We start from the raw sequence: 15,919 nt of genomic DNA, 5'->3' as shown, positions 1-15,919 counted from the left end.
ACACTCTCAAGTGACTTCATTCGGTCGGTCAAAATAATAACACTCAGTCGTGTTGACAGAACTGAGGCATGGGAAAGGCAAGTACTACATGCTAAGCTATACTGTTCTAGCATTTGTTTAACTAAATGTACTCTGTTATAAAGTATACTCACTATGCAATCCGACAACCTTGCAAATAAAACACAATTTTCAAGAAGGTTTTAATGTTCAGTGTTTGTTGAATTTGCTCAATGTCGGACAGATTGATACAAGTTTGGAGGAAGCATATTGCAGTGCTATGGAGCTTTGACCTATTATACAGACAGCTGTTTTGCTTGTGAAATAGAAACATTAAGATTAGAAACATTTGTGTAGAAAAAGTAATTTATGTCTTTTAGGGGTAGAGATTCTAAATTTGGTGGACTAATTCTTCTCAGTTTCCATAATCGTACCTTCCAGGGTGGATAGCTGCCCTGCCATTTTTACCTGAAATTGCTCTGTCACTCAAAAGGCTTCATAAAATCATCTACAGCACTGATCAAACAAGTCTCATGCTGCCTTTAGGGAGGTTTAGCCTAGGGTCTTTTTCTCAAGAAAGCCTCCATCCCCACACAGAGTCATCTGTCAAGCTGTCCATATCACCTCAGTGCACTTGGTAGTAAAAATCTTAAGTCATCCTACATACTGTAGCCTGACTATAGGAAAAGCATGGAATCACCAGCTGTACAACTGCATAACTATAAACCCCATAATTACACAATACCAGCTGCACTGACTCGAGCATGTCATCAGGATGCCTGTAGGATTCGCTGCCTTGTAAGATCCTGCATGGCTAGATTACAGCGTGTGCACTGGCCATCAGGAAGGCAAAAGTGACAGTTCAAAGCTCAGCTCAAGGGCTCACTATGGATGTGGACCTGATGGACACTGCTGACTGTAAAAAAAACTGAAAGCAGAGCTGAAGAAGAGGAAAAGTGACAGCAAAAATGACACAGACCAAATGCACTCAAAGCTACTCTCACCACAACCTGAGTTTCTCAGATTGCACTGCACAGCCATCAAAAAGCTTGCACTTAGAGACAAGTTGTTCTGAGATTCACTGGACTGCCAAAACAAAGATTGTGTGCTTGCACGCGCTTGCGTGTGTGTCTGGGTATGTGTGTGTGAGGAAGTGGGAGAGACATAGAGAGGGAGACAAAAATGGATCATTTCTAACCTTTAACTGGTCCTTTATAAATCTTTCAGCACACACAGGTAGCATCAAGAGTTTTCTTATTATAGCAGCAACTAATGAGCTAAATGATGAGCTAAGCCACGAATAAAAAACAAACAAACATGTTATTTTTTAATATACATAAATATCTTAATATTTTTGCAAGAAATTAAAAGTAATCACATTGCATTTCTCAGTTATACCACTGTTTATGCTTTGTTAAGACTACTTGCTCACACTACGTCTGCAATATGTTACAAACTGCACTCTTTACATGAACACTAGACAATTAAATAGCTGGAGCTGAATATTAACTATGCATGAGGTGAAGCAGAATGTACTAATTGAAAATTCTTACCTCCTCAGCATAGGCATCACAAAGTTTGTTCCCCGAGAGTAGCTTGTTTTTCAAGCTCTTGTTCTGAAAAAGAGAAAACACAAAAGAGGTAATGACATTTGCATCTGCCCTGTAGCCTGCGCTGCATGTTGCTTTAGCATTTTTGGTGCTGTATAAAAAGCACTATTGACTCAGTGGGCATCAGCTTCTCCAGCTGGGCAATTGACTGTATAGGAGCCCTCGCAGCAAGTGCTTGGTTGCCTCTTGATTTCAGACTTAAAAGCAGCCAGGAGTGGCCTGTCTGACGATCTAAGAGCGCACTCTGGCTTGCAGGCCTCTTAAAGGTCAGAAACGTAGCTCAGGGCAAGACCCCCGCTGAACTTTAAGTCTTAAAATCATTTGAATGGCAGTGGGTGGAGAGATGCCAAAGTATGGGTTATGAGCTGTTGACGCCAGTTAACTTCTAAATCTGGAAACAAGTGAATGATTCTGTCCATACACACAACGCCTGTAATATCAACTTAGGTTTGATGTATTAAAAACAAAAGAAAAAACATAACACTTAATTGGACAACTTCTGCAAAGTGCAAGGGCAGCAGAAATTATGCAATGTGCTTTGTCTTGTCTTGCAAATTCAATTTCTTCATTTCAGAAACATGGTTGAATCTAAATAGCAATTAAGAAAAACATTTATAGTATAACCCCATAAGGTTTGTGGTCACAGGCTTGCTGTACCCAAGAGCTTTTTCTGTGAACTGAATCTGAAAAAAACTATAGATGTATTTATGTATACACTATACTCTTATAGGTGTTCTGGAAATTTTGTTGCAACATACTTGAGCAAGAAGATTTCAAGAGAATCAGATTCTTGATACAGAAACATTTATTGCAGCCAGCTTTGAAATAAGGACATGTGGACATGTGTTGAGAGTGTTGTCATCCAGTGCCAATGCTGGCTTTTTTTCTCTCTCAGAGGGCGTATTCATACTGATCATACACATTTATAAAGTCTTCATGCCTGATCATATATTCAAATAAGGTTAACACAGCTCCTTTGCCGTAAGTATTGAGGAGGAGTAGGAATGCTATGTATGCAGAGCCTGCTTATTCTCCCAAAATTAGAGGAGAGAGTCTCCGCTCAAGCCTTAGGGCCTAAATCATTACATTCTTTTGAGAGATTCCACTCTCAATGACCTTTGAGACCTTTCTGAATAGAGAGTTTCACTTTAGTCAGAAAAATCCTTTACAATATGTTTAAAAGGAAGTCTGCACTGACACAGTCAGGGGAGATGTAAAGACAGACGGAAATATGGCTGGTAAGCAATAACAGCATTTGATAAGGAGGGAATTTCTCTTTTTTTAATTGGCACTGATCTGGTAATAAGATTGGTCCTAAACCAGCTTAATGCTTAACTCAAAGTAACCATCACGTTTTCTAGATGACCCAGTCAAACAGCACATTCGACCATGACAAAAGCTTACAAGAACTAAAATTGGACTGTGTCCAGCATCTGCAGATAGGAGAAAGTTCAGAGTGTTTTCATGTGATTGAAAACTAGACTGTCTCCAAAATGTTACTGCGGAAAGCTACTTGGTAAAGCCAGTATCATGTATACTGCGCCATACAACATAATGTTTATGTCCTCCTCCCATAGTTTAGGTTAGATTTAAGTGTCGTTCACTATGTCTCCGTATTAGCATGACTGGCAACGCCTTGCACAGTGTCAGCTAGGACAGGCTGCAGCTTCGCAACCGTAGTTTAAGTGATTAAGAAAATGGATGGATGGATATTTGAGGCTTTTGAAGATGTGTGTGGCTTTGTTTCTCAAGGAGAGAAACTAAAGAAAGATAACTGAGTTATATTTATAAGTGTATGCAAGCTATTAATTGGTTCATAGAAAGGGAAGACTCCAGCTTGAGCTTGCTTTGATAAAGTTAAGTAATCACGTGAATGGACCACAAAGCCTTGAAATATTCAGAGAAAATATGTCACCTCATTGAGTTGACCATGAACTCCTCTGAATATGTGAGGACATGGATCTGACAGCTAAAGCTTGGCCTAAAGTACGTCATGCAACAGGACAAAGATCCTAATGACAGCAGCAAATCTACAACAGAATGGGTGTTGCAATGACCCAATCAAAGTAAGACCTCGACATAATTGAAATGCTGTGGCAAGAAATTTTTCCACAATAATGTGACAGAATAATGAAGTTGTACAAATAATGATACTTAAATAATACTTAAAATTATTGCTGCTAATGATGGTTGTATAAGCTACTATAAGCCCTATTATATAAAATGATATATACTTTATTTATTTCAATAGTCAGAGCAGCCAAGCTAACACAGCTTAAAAGAATAAATACTATATTAGAAATGTAAATAAATACACAAAATAATGAGCACAATAAATTAAGACATAGGAAAAAGTGTAAAAATAAGTACAAATGGAAATTTTTGCATGACACAGGTAAGACTGTATCTGTCCTTGTTGAAAGGAAGATGAAAAAGGAGATGAGACTGTCCAGATCCATTTCTGATCCAGTGCCATTCATAACATTCACTTGACCTCTGCATCAGTTGACTGAGTAACCCAAACAGTGCGCTGATTCAAACTGAATTAAAAGGGAATCCAAACAGCAAAAAGAACGATGGAAGAAAATTTCCTCTGCAAGTAAGAACACATTCCACAGCTAGCAGCCCACTACACGGGCCACAGCACCCTGTCTCTGACATGCCTGGGATTACACCACTTTTCAGTCACATCTATCACAACCACATTTCTTCTTACCTCTCAGATTAACGTCCCTGTTCGCAATCCCTGTCCTGAAGCTATACAGTCACACTGTGGTTTTGGAAAGTGTGAGTCTCGATGAAACACATCAAAATAGGCTCACTGTGTTCCCTCTGGACTCAGAACTGCCAGCATGATCAGCTGGTGAAAATTCAAGAGTATAATACAAACAAGGCAAAAAACAAAAAAAAAACATGGCTAGACATGCTAAAATTGAAAAGACTTGCAAACCAAAAAATAACCATGACCTCCATGAAAAAATGACTTTACCCCGAGATAATCATTAAAATGAACTATAATGAAAACTACTGTGAAAGGCTGTAACTTACCACAGTGCCAGGAATAAAAAACAAAAATATATATAATATAGTAAAATATAGTTACAGAAGTGTGTGGTTATTTTTTCTCTCATTTCTTTAGTACCAACAGGGCTGTGGGCATTGTTTTGTTGATCTCAGTGCAGCACCATAAAATGCTTGTTTAAAAGTGTCGAGTCTCGGGTAATTGAATTGTTCTAATAAGAACATCATTGTGGAATTTGTTTGGATGGAAACTTCTATATAACACCGACTGAGGATGTTATCCAGCAGTCAGATTTGCAAGTAAGCTATGGGTTTAAATAGTGACCTTCATGGTAAACATACTGTACGTATGTATTATAACCATTTAGTGTCCAGTGCCCATATAGAAACACACAGAGCTGTCAGCATGTAGATTCTGAATATTGCGTCTACTTGAAGGAATATCAGTGTCAAATTAGCCTAATGTCAGCCCCAAGCAGAAATTGCCCTTTGACATTACATATAATTATGTGACTGCATCTATTGTCATGAAGTTCAGTTCCTGCAGTTTGGACACATGTATCACCAATAAAACTTCAATCTGCAATTTAAAGCTTTAAAGTCTGAACCAGAAAATTGCCAGAAAATTCAAACTGTTTTTAGAACCTTCTGACAAAAATGTTGTGACATCAAAGTATTTTAATTTTTTAAAAATGTATTTCTTGAAAATGTGTCATGTCATGCATCAACTATGATATGCTAGGCATGAAATATTACTAAAAATCACAGACGCAGGGCATCAATAATTATCTAGCCCAATATTTTCACAGTCAAACTACAGATCACTGTGTACCATAAATACTATTGGATAAAATAATTCCCTAACATGGTGCTGTATTCAGTTTGAAATTGAACACGCAGTACATTCTGGACTTTCCTTTTAATTTTTGTTTATTTATTTTTAACACCCACACCTTCACAATGTACTACACACTCCACTGCAGACATAAGATGCACTCTTAGCTGAGGTAATGAGTTGTTTTGTGACTCGGTGAAGCAAAGCTGACCAAATATCATTTCCACACAGTGGCACCTCCTTTCACCACTACAGAGGGACCACCTTTTGAGGACATGTAGAACTGGCAGCCATTATAAAATGTGACGTAGTTAAGCCCCAGGACACACTCAGAGAGAAAATAAGATTCTCTGGAGCTTATACTGTATGTCACAGTGCATTAGACGAAATGAAACGCACCATGCTGCACATGGCATAACGTGTTATTCCCGCAGTATTGTCAATCTGCAGGCCTAAAAATAAAGTCTTTTTTTTTTTTTACATGTTCATGTTGTTAATATTTTAATTTAGAAAAGTGCAACAGCATCCAAATAAGTGTATTGTTCCTTGACTAAACAATCACATTATGTTTCAGAATTTGCTGACAAGTTTAGTGCTTTATTATTGCAAATAATTGTATAGTCAGTGATAAAATGCAATGCATCAGTAATATAGGCTATCACAGCAACCTAAAGGACTTTAGCACACAGACACATACACACATAAAATAAATTCCCATTATTCAAGTTAAAGTTATTTTCGCACATTATAAAGTGCTGATATGCTCACGGGCACTAAGTGCTGATATTTACTGTCCATCTAGGTCAACTTTCATACTACTCAACAGCCATCAGTGCAGCATCCTTTTAGCCTCAGTGCGAAGCATCAGAAACCAAGTCTTCCGGAAACACATTTTGTATTTCATCTCAGTCGAGATGTTCCCAAATTTACACTATGGAGTGTGAATGCAGTGTGCATAATAAACTGGCATATTTCATATTTATGTATCAAACTCTCCCACGCGGTGCATTCCACCCGGCCCTGCAAAGTTTAAATAAACTATGAAAAGTGCATTGCATTTAGGGCTGACATTTTTATTTCAAACTGGCCGTGGCGTGCGCATTGCTTGACACCACTTACAAGTGCGGCGCTGTTGTCATAACACATTTCAGCTTAAAAGGTCAATAAGATTCATTGTTAATGGCAAAAACAACCCAAAAGGACAAGATGATTCTGTGGCATCACTGCTTTAACAGGTTACATGTCATGAAAATATGCCTTCATTATTTATGTTGATTACCGTGCCTGTAGAAAACAAAAATGCATTCGCTGGCTCTGTCCATCTATTAGTTATGCACACTCTGTCCTGTAGAGGCTCATGGTAGCTGCAGCCTATTTCAACAAGATGTGAGGTATGCCCTAGATACTGTAGATAGTCAGTCACATGGCTAAGATGAAGAGACGGACAACCATTAACACTCAAAAGACACACTAATGGCCGTCTATAATTACAAATTAAGCTGTCTTTGTAATGGCAGAAGAAGCTGGAGCACATGATGCATAAACAAGCTCCATTAAAAAAGTGACCCACAACCCTATTCTGGTGGCGACATCATCAGAATAGGGTTTTCTTAAATATAACTAATCTCACTTAAATGTTGTCATGAAGCAGTACCTCTAGGATTTAATGAAAGCTTTAAGATTAACAACCACTTCACTTTATAAATAATAACTAGATATATATTATGTTTAATATTAGCACTTACACTTACTTGGCTGGACAAAAGAAACTCAACCTTGTTGTTGTGTTGACCTTCCTGTAAAGCCACCAGTCTCCTATTATCTTAAGAGAACATATGAACACTTGGATTTGAAGTTAAGGAACTTGCTATTGTACATCTTAAGGAATTATACTTTTTTTGAAGTCCACTACTTTAATTATAGATCATTTAAAGCTTTCTGATTAAGTGAACAACAAAGTCATTTGATAAGCAAAGTCATTACTGGTTCCCCTGTGCCTTTGGTTGGCTCCCATAGCATAAAATTAAATAATGTTTTCTTGTTTCATTTTTTCTTTTTGCTTTCAAAATAATAAACAAAAACAAACTGATAAAATTGTATATTTTTATTGTAAGGTTGTAATTATATATAAAAGGCCTATAAACACCAGTTGTTTAAAGTCCATAATTAACGCACGACACAAAGACAGTATCTGCAACTTTTCAACTGTATGTTTTGCCACATTCTACAATATGTTGTCTTTTTCTCAACAACTGTAATTTTTCTTCCTGGATTTCAGCCTCTTGTAAGTTAAAGAATGCATGCATATTATAAAATGAAAACTTCAGTTTATTTGACAGCCTCTGTCATATATTAATGAACGGATTCCACACATAATGTAGCCAATTCCAATCACTGTCAGTACAGAGCAATAATCTATGTCAAAGTATAATAAAAAAAAGAGAAACTCACAATGGAAGAAAATTAAGGTGGGGCCTGCACAGGAAGCCGTGTTGCTGTCAAACACATCCAATATAAATTACAGGCATTAGCAAAGCAAATATTTGCTGCTGATAAGCTATTAAATATAACATAGCCCCCTGATATCTTATACCGGCATGCTTGACAGCTTGAGTTGAACTTGTCTTGGCAGATCCTTAAGGACTCTTGAGGGGGTATTATGCATAAGCGAACAGACTGCTTTCTTGTCACTGGCGTATTGTTTTGCTGTACAATCATAAGCATGCAATACATAATCTGTGCATTAAGAACAGGGCAGTCTAGGGATTTTGTTTTCCCCATAGCTGTCTGCCATTTTAATTAACTTGGTGAACACAAGTGTTGACCCCCCACAAGAGGGCAAGAAATAGAAAACAAGGACAGAAGCAAACTACAAGAAAAAATCATAAATACTTAAAGCTTGTGTTTCTGAGTTATCAATCATTTTAGATTAGATAGGTTTTAATTTACGTTGATGCGAATATTGTCCATATATTCATGTGAGCTGACCACAAGCTTCATTTCAGTGCTTCTTTATAGATATTGCCTCTCTGCATTTCTCATCAAACAGCTGTTGAGACGTGCCGTACGATGCCTCACAAGGCTTCAGGCTATTCGAAGAAAGGAGATAAGATGAACTCTATTGATCCTCTCGGGGAAATTGGGAAGGCTTGGTGTTTCAAAAAAGAGCTGAAATATTCCATGTGATGTGGCCTGAATTACCACTGGCATAATAATAAAGCTGCAGTTCATCCCTGAACACTAATACGTTCTGGTCATTTGATTCACTGTCATTCCTTGTATTTTTTTCAAGCGGAATCAAAAATGGCTCGAACAATCTGATGAATTAGATTGGGAATTAAGATAGTGAGCCATCTGTAATGTAGAAGGTGATTAGAGATGAATTCAAGTACCCCAGCTCTAAAATATGAATAATGACCAGACAAATGGATGTAACTTCTAAGCTGATCAGCTTAAAGCTGGAAAGGCACAACGGTCCAAAAGCATTCTGGCAGAAACAGTTCTAAGTGATCAAAGTTTACTTTATGTGACATTCCCTCCAGAGCTAATAATTTAATTGATGATGGGTAGTCTAGCTGGGATAGGCTCCAGCCTCTGGCAACTCTGAACTGGATAAGTGGGAGGGAGGGATGGATGGATGGATGGATGGATGGATGGATGGATGGATGGATGGATGGATTTGTAGTCTGTGCAGAGTGAGCACTGTAACCACAAATGGCTCAACAGCCAGGCTCAACTATCTTTTGTCTCTTTAAAGTTTAAAACTCTCAATAACAAAATATAAGAAAATAACACATATTGAATGATTCCAACAACTATGCTAATAATATTCAAGATCAATATAACCTTAACTGGCTACACAAACACATGATGACACAAGGGTTATAGTAGGGCAATTAAACCCACCCAGCTAGGGTTAGTGAAAGTGAATTAGGTCAAGTGTCAATTGGGTTAGCCATAATTCTAAGTTACCTATTGGATTTTGCTTGGGTAAGACACTACCTTTAGTATGTAAGTGTAGGAAAAATATTTCTGAAATGGTTAAAAGTGTTACTTGTTCCAAGACATGACACACACACGCTTGCCATGTAATATTGCCACATACCAAACTTTGTATACTGAATTGTTATGACACAAGGGAACATTTAGGACTTTTGGATAAGAACAGATTTTTAGTAATAAGGCTGTCAGTGAGACAAAAATGAGGTACTCTGTTTAATTGGATCCAACCAGATTTTTAAAAAAAGTGAGCATACGACACTGCATGAAGATTAACGGCTAGATGTAATGATGTGTGAAGTGATATTTTACAGTGGTAGAAAACTTCCTTGACTCCTGCCAGTTTGCATTTGGCTGTAAGGCTGCCATTGTGCATTGCATGGAGAGTAAACTAATTCACTGTACTTTTGTATTACATTGCTAAAGATGTGACATTTTCTGTAGCTGTAGTCATTATGTAAATCACACTGAGAACTAACGAGTTTGTTTATGAGTTACATTAAACACCTGCAAGGAAAAATAAAGGAGTCCTCAACAACAGAATCAATAAAATCTTGAGAAGTTGCCAGTTTGCTGCCTACAATTATCATCAGCTAGAACTGTTTAGTATGACAGGTATTTGTTTGTTATTACACTGTTTTGGACGCATACAGTTTAAATTATCAACATGCATATAAGGACAAGTTTAAATATGGGGAATAAGAGGAGACTATACACTAGATTGAGAGCAGTGAGAGCAAAACACTAAGGTACAAAGAGATTTTCATTAAAAAAAACAAGAAGATAATGTTTTGTTTGGGGTTTTTTTCCCCCAAAGAAGGCCCTTTTGAGATTTAACACAGCCTATCCCCTTAGTTAATGTCAGACCATCAGATTTTTTTTCCTAAACAAGCTAGAACTGGTAAAAATAAAAGGCAATATTACAGCAGCAGTAACAAAACACTACACGTAAATAAACATGCACACTGAGACAAGTAAATGGCAGAAAACGCTGGTTCAGACCATCCCCGCCCGTTTTCTATCCGATTTCTGGTTTCTTCAATAGTGTTTACTCTCTCAGTGAGCAACATAAATTGTGACTGAAAAAATACTCTTCTGTTCCTGAAATTGCCTCATATAAACAGAAATAAAAAGTAATGGATAAATTGGAGATGTGATTACAGTTGTTTATTTTGACAGACAGACATGGGCATAATATCTATTCTCATGTGTTGGAGGATACACTTCAATCAATAGATACAAGTGAGCCTTATCAAAAATAATTATCTCCTTTTTTTAAAAAAACTTTTTGATTAAAAGTATTTTTATTTTTATATGGTGTAGTAGTCCTGCAAAATATTGATTAATGCCTCTGTACTGTAAGTTCTACCAAGAACTAAATGGAATTCTTTAATTCACACACATTAGTCATTAAGGTGGTAAATTTACACTGGAGAATAAAGGGAGGCTTTGATGGCAAAGCAAGGCAAAACGTTTCCATGTTGAGTACAGTGGAAAGCACCGCCAACTATCGGAGTTGAAGAAAGATGCGATGATGAAGGTGCCTAAGAGGTCAGCAAGCTGTCCATACCTGAGGCCTTGGAAACTGCCAAGCAAAGACTCACAACCTTGGCCAGCCGCTTGAAGAGGTATACCAGAGAGATAGGAGCCAGGAGAATAAACCATCTGTACTCTACTGAACCATCCAAGGTGTACTATCAATGGCAGGGAAACAATATGAAAACAGCATCACCAAGGCTGGAGATGGCGCAATACTGGATGAGCATACAGAAGAAGGATGCAATACATAACCACAATGCTTAGTGGCTAGTGGTTTTAAGAGCAGACCACAGCAACCTCTCTGAAAAGGATCCAGTAACTATCACAGTGGCAAACATCCAAGAAAGGGTCTCCAGTATGAAGAGTTGGACAGCACCAGGCCCCAACATGATTCATGCCTACTGGCTAAAGAAGCGCACTGCACTCCTTGAGCATCTGGCAGCACAAATAAGCCAGTTGGTAGTTGGTAGGACCCCTAGAAGGGACCAGTCCCATCCAACTACTGGCCAATAACCTGCTTCAGTACCACATGCAAGCTCATGTCGAGCATCATAGAGGTGAAGACGAACAGGCATATGACTCAATACATGAGCGAAGCACAGAAAGGAATTGGCAGGAATACCAGAGGGGCAAAATATTAGCTCCTGCTAGACAGAGCAGTCACCTGAGACTGCAAGACCAGACTGACCAACCTGTGCACTGCCTGGATTGATTACAAGAAGGCCTATGACTCGATGCCCCACACCTGGATCCTGGAATGCCTAGAATTGTACAAGATCAACAAGACCCTAAGAGCCTTCATCGGGAACTCAATGGGGATGTAGACAACAACACTAGAGGCCAACTTCAATCCAACAGCACAAGTCGCCATCAAGTGCAGGATCTACCATGTAGATGCTCTGTCCCCACTGCTGTTCTGCATAGTGCTAAACCCTTTCAGTGAGATCATTGACAATCCTGGCTATGAATACTAACTACAGAATGAAGCAATCGTCAGCCACCTCCTCTACATGGATAACATTAAGCTGTATGCCAAGAGTGAACGAGACATTGATTCACTGATCCACACCATCAGGATCTACAGCAACAACATTGGAATGTCATTCAGACTGGAGAAGTGTAGTCGAATGGTAACAAAGAGAGGGAAGGTAGTCAGAACCGAGGGAATCACACTACCAGAAGGCCATATTGTAGACGTTGAGGACAGCTACAAGTAGCTGGGAATCCCACAGGCAAACGGGAACCACAAAGTGGCAGCTAGGATAGCGAAATACCTGCAGAGGGTCAGGCAAGTCCTGAGGAGTCAGCTCAATAGTAAGAACAAGAACCAGGCTATCAACAACTAGGCCCTGCCTGTGATCAGGTACCGTGCTGGGATAATAAGCTGGCCACAGGAGGAGACTGAAACCACCGACATCAAGATAAGAAAGGTCTTGACCATGGATGGAGGTTTTCACCCCAAGTCCTGCACCCTGAGACAAACATCCACGAGTACATCAGGAAGATGGCTACAGCTGACCGTGTGCTCAGTGAATACCTCAGGTAGCAGAAACACAAGAAAGAAGAGGAGCAAGAGGAGGAGCAATCATAGAAGGACAGACTCCTGCATGGTATGTACCACTGGCAGATAGAAGTGGCTGACGTCCAGAAATCCTACCAGTGGCTGGAGAAAGCTGGACTGAAAGACAGCAAAGAGGTACTAATCATGGCAGCACAAGCTGTAAGTACAAGAGGAAGGGGTCTACCACACCAGACAAGACCCAGATGCAGGCTATGGAAAGATGCCCCTCAGACAATCCAGCACATAACAGCAGGATGCAAGATGATAGCAGGCAGGGCATACATGGAACGCCATTATATATACAGGAACATCTGTGCCAAGTATGCCCTGGAAGTCCCAAGGGAAAATGAAAGATGCTTCCTAGGGTGGTCGAGAATGACCGAGCTAAACTTCTGTGGGACTTCCAGATATAGACGGACTGGTGGTGGCTAACCAACCGGACATAGTAGTGGTAGACAAGCAGAGGAAGACGGCTGTAGTGATAGATTAAGTTTTATACCAAACGAAGTTGCGGAAGTACCAAGGGTTGACAGAAGAACTCGAGAAGACGTGGAGGGTGAAGGTAACAGTGGTCCCCATGGTAATCTGAGCACTCAGTGCAGTAATCCCCAAGCTAGGTGAGTGACTCAAGCAGATCCCAGGAAAAATATCCGAGATCTCTGTCCAGAAGAGCGCAGTCCAAGTAACAGCAAAGATATTGCACAGGAACCTCAAACTCACAGGCTTCTGGTAGAGGAACCGAGCTTGAAGGACAGACCGCCTGCATGGATGATATGGGAATTTTTTGATATATATATGATCACAATCTTTTTACTGTTCAGCAAAGAAATGTAGCTATCATTAAAACTACAAGGCCTCCTTGAGTCCAGTTTCCTTTCAAAAATTATGATATAGAAATATTTAAACTCCTTTTCAATATTTTCCTTTAGAATAAGCCTCTGTTTTCACTATTCTCTGATGTCTCGACACTGTCCCATGGTGTCAAGACATTTTGAAATTGAAAGTCGTGTGAAGTCACAGTGTTTGTTAAAACAGCCTCTAGCTACAATAAAATAAGGGGGGAAAAATGTAATTTTCTGAACATCTCAGAGAAATATCTGCAGTCACAGCCTTCATCAGTCGTGAAGTACTTGGATGTATTTCTGTTAAAAAAAATAAATAAAAAATAGACCATCCACTTTATAGTGTCACAGCTGAATACCACAGAAAACCGGTCACTTGTCTGGAAGCTGAGGGCCAGAAATCAATATCCATGGCAGGGTATGAGGAATAAAGCAACGCTCCTAAGTGACAGCATGGCACCAGCCCTGTGCACACATGCAGCCTCTCTGGAACAAGTTTCTATCATCTGAGTTCCGTTCCAGTGTCCACGAAGCCACACGCAGCAAAATTTTTGTATTAAGTGCAAAACAATGTGGAGAGTGACACAAATATGATCGCACTTGTAACAGAACGTCTAAGGCTTATGCATAAATGTAGGAGATGCCGGCAGGTGGTTGAGTTACCCAGACATACATCCCACACACTCCAAACGAGGAAGTATGATTTTTCACTTCAAGCTGACGGAAAGCTCAGACAGAAGTAACACTTTGATGGCAAGGGTAACTTTGTGGCTGATTGTTACTCTGCTTCCTCTGTGGAGCAGAGAGTTGCAATGATTCATTCATTCCCATCAGTCTTCTGATGACTTATGTAATGCAAACATATATATTTTAGCTTAGAGATGTCACACCTGCCACTAAATCAGCCCCTACGGCAGTGTCTAACTTTGGGGTGTAATTGTTCTCAAAAATTATTCACAAAATCCACTTTTATTTGTTTTTAAAGCAGAGATGATGAAGGAAAAATAAGGAGATAAATACTTTTTACCCAATGCATTATCTCCTGGTCTGGATAGGATCCTATTGTTATGTATTTGTATTTTTTTAACCTGAATAATCTTTAAAAATTATAGTTTTCCAAGTGTCCAACAAGCATACGTAACATGATCACATAGTTAATTATTTTACATACAAACAGTAATGTAAATTTTTTAGGTCATGAAGCTATTTCTCAATCTATATTTTATACACGTAATGTTCACATCAACTTAAAATTAAGCTGAGTATTTTACCACAAAGGTTTACATACTAGTACTGTCCTTGTAGTTCATAGCCTACATGTTGATACTGTTAACTGATAATCATGTGACAAGGCACCAGATGCTGTGTCACAGAGTAAATAATGTAATGAGCAATGCAATGAATTGCTTTTAAAAACATAAGATAAGCAGATTCGTCTGCTTTCATTTCAGTAACTACCTGGAGTGGCTACAGACATGCATAGCTCAAACAGTCTGCGCTTAGGAATTGTTTTCTTCAAAAATGCGATGCAATGTTTCTGACTAATTGTTAGTTACTCACGTAATCACGAAACCTGGAATGTTTCAAATATCCTGATATTTACTTTTAGTTACACTGTTCTTAAATTACACTGTATAGCTACATAGAAATTGAGTGCTTTCCATCTGTGTGGATAGGACCTAAAACCTTCATATTTAGGCTTTAGGATATTTTGGGTACTGATCCTGAGTGTTCACATCACTCTACATTTTGGAACAATCAGTGCTTCTAAATGTGGAGATAGTTTGGACATACACAATTCATTATGAGCAGAATAACCCTCTTCTGTGCAGTACCGCAATAGATTACACACTTGTGATTTCCAGGCCAACTAATTGCACAATCTCAGGCTATAAGAAATAAAATATTGAGATTCTGAAAGTAATACATATCACCTGTAAATAAAACAGAATTGCTGTACTGGCTATTTCACAGACGGCAACTGCAATTTGTCTTTTTGCATATTACAGCACTTCAGCAGTGTTGGGAAGAAATGCAGATTTAATACAAACCGCCCTTTGGGTCCCAGATGGAACACGCCCTCGTGTTAGCATGAGACACTAAACCCACACACTGTATTTTCTGATTTACCTGCCACTCCAGATTTCATTACAGACAAGCAAGGGCAGAATTACTGTACCTTATGATTTGCATATTCTCTAAATAGCCTTTTTCTCCTCACAGACTCTGCTAGATTAGTTCATTGTGTTGATATACAAATACACTGTCTACCGAAGACAGCCTTCGCACAGGCGCTAAATAAGACTTCACTGTCTTTGCAGTTTCACCAGGTGTGGGTTATCAGTTTTTAAATAAACAACAACAACAACAACAAAAAGTATAAGGAAAGTGAGTGTCATATATTTCATAATGTTACTCATTCTGACATCATCTAATGCATATGACTGATAATAGACAACACCAACAGTGCAAGAAAGCATCTTTAGCACAGCACCCTCTGCTATATGTGTACCTT

The 15,919-nt window shown here is 38.8% G+C and overlaps 1 protein-coding gene across 1 annotated transcript in view; it reads right to left on the bottom strand.

Moving 5' to 3' along the window:
* luzp2 (leucine zipper protein 2) overlaps nt 1-15,919 on the bottom strand; it is a 147,197-nt gene that overhangs the window by 35,673 nt on the left and 95,605 nt on the right. Inside the window, exon 6 of the mRNA XM_031751500.2 lies at nt 1,551-1,613. Within this exon, the coding sequence (XP_031607360.1) occupies nt 1,551-1,613 (63 nt within the window). The remainder of the gene's footprint in view (nt 1-1,550; nt 1,614-15,919) is intronic.

Source organism: Oreochromis aureus, linkage group 1 (genome assembly GCF_013358895.1).
Source record: "Oreochromis aureus strain Israel breed Guangdong linkage group 1, ZZ_aureus, whole genome shotgun sequence".
Taxonomy (NCBI): Eukaryota; Metazoa; Chordata; class Actinopteri; order Cichliformes; family Cichlidae; genus Oreochromis; species Oreochromis aureus.
The sequence above is the reverse complement of the archived record's forward strand: the minus strand, read 5'-3'. Positions and strand labels throughout refer to the sequence as shown.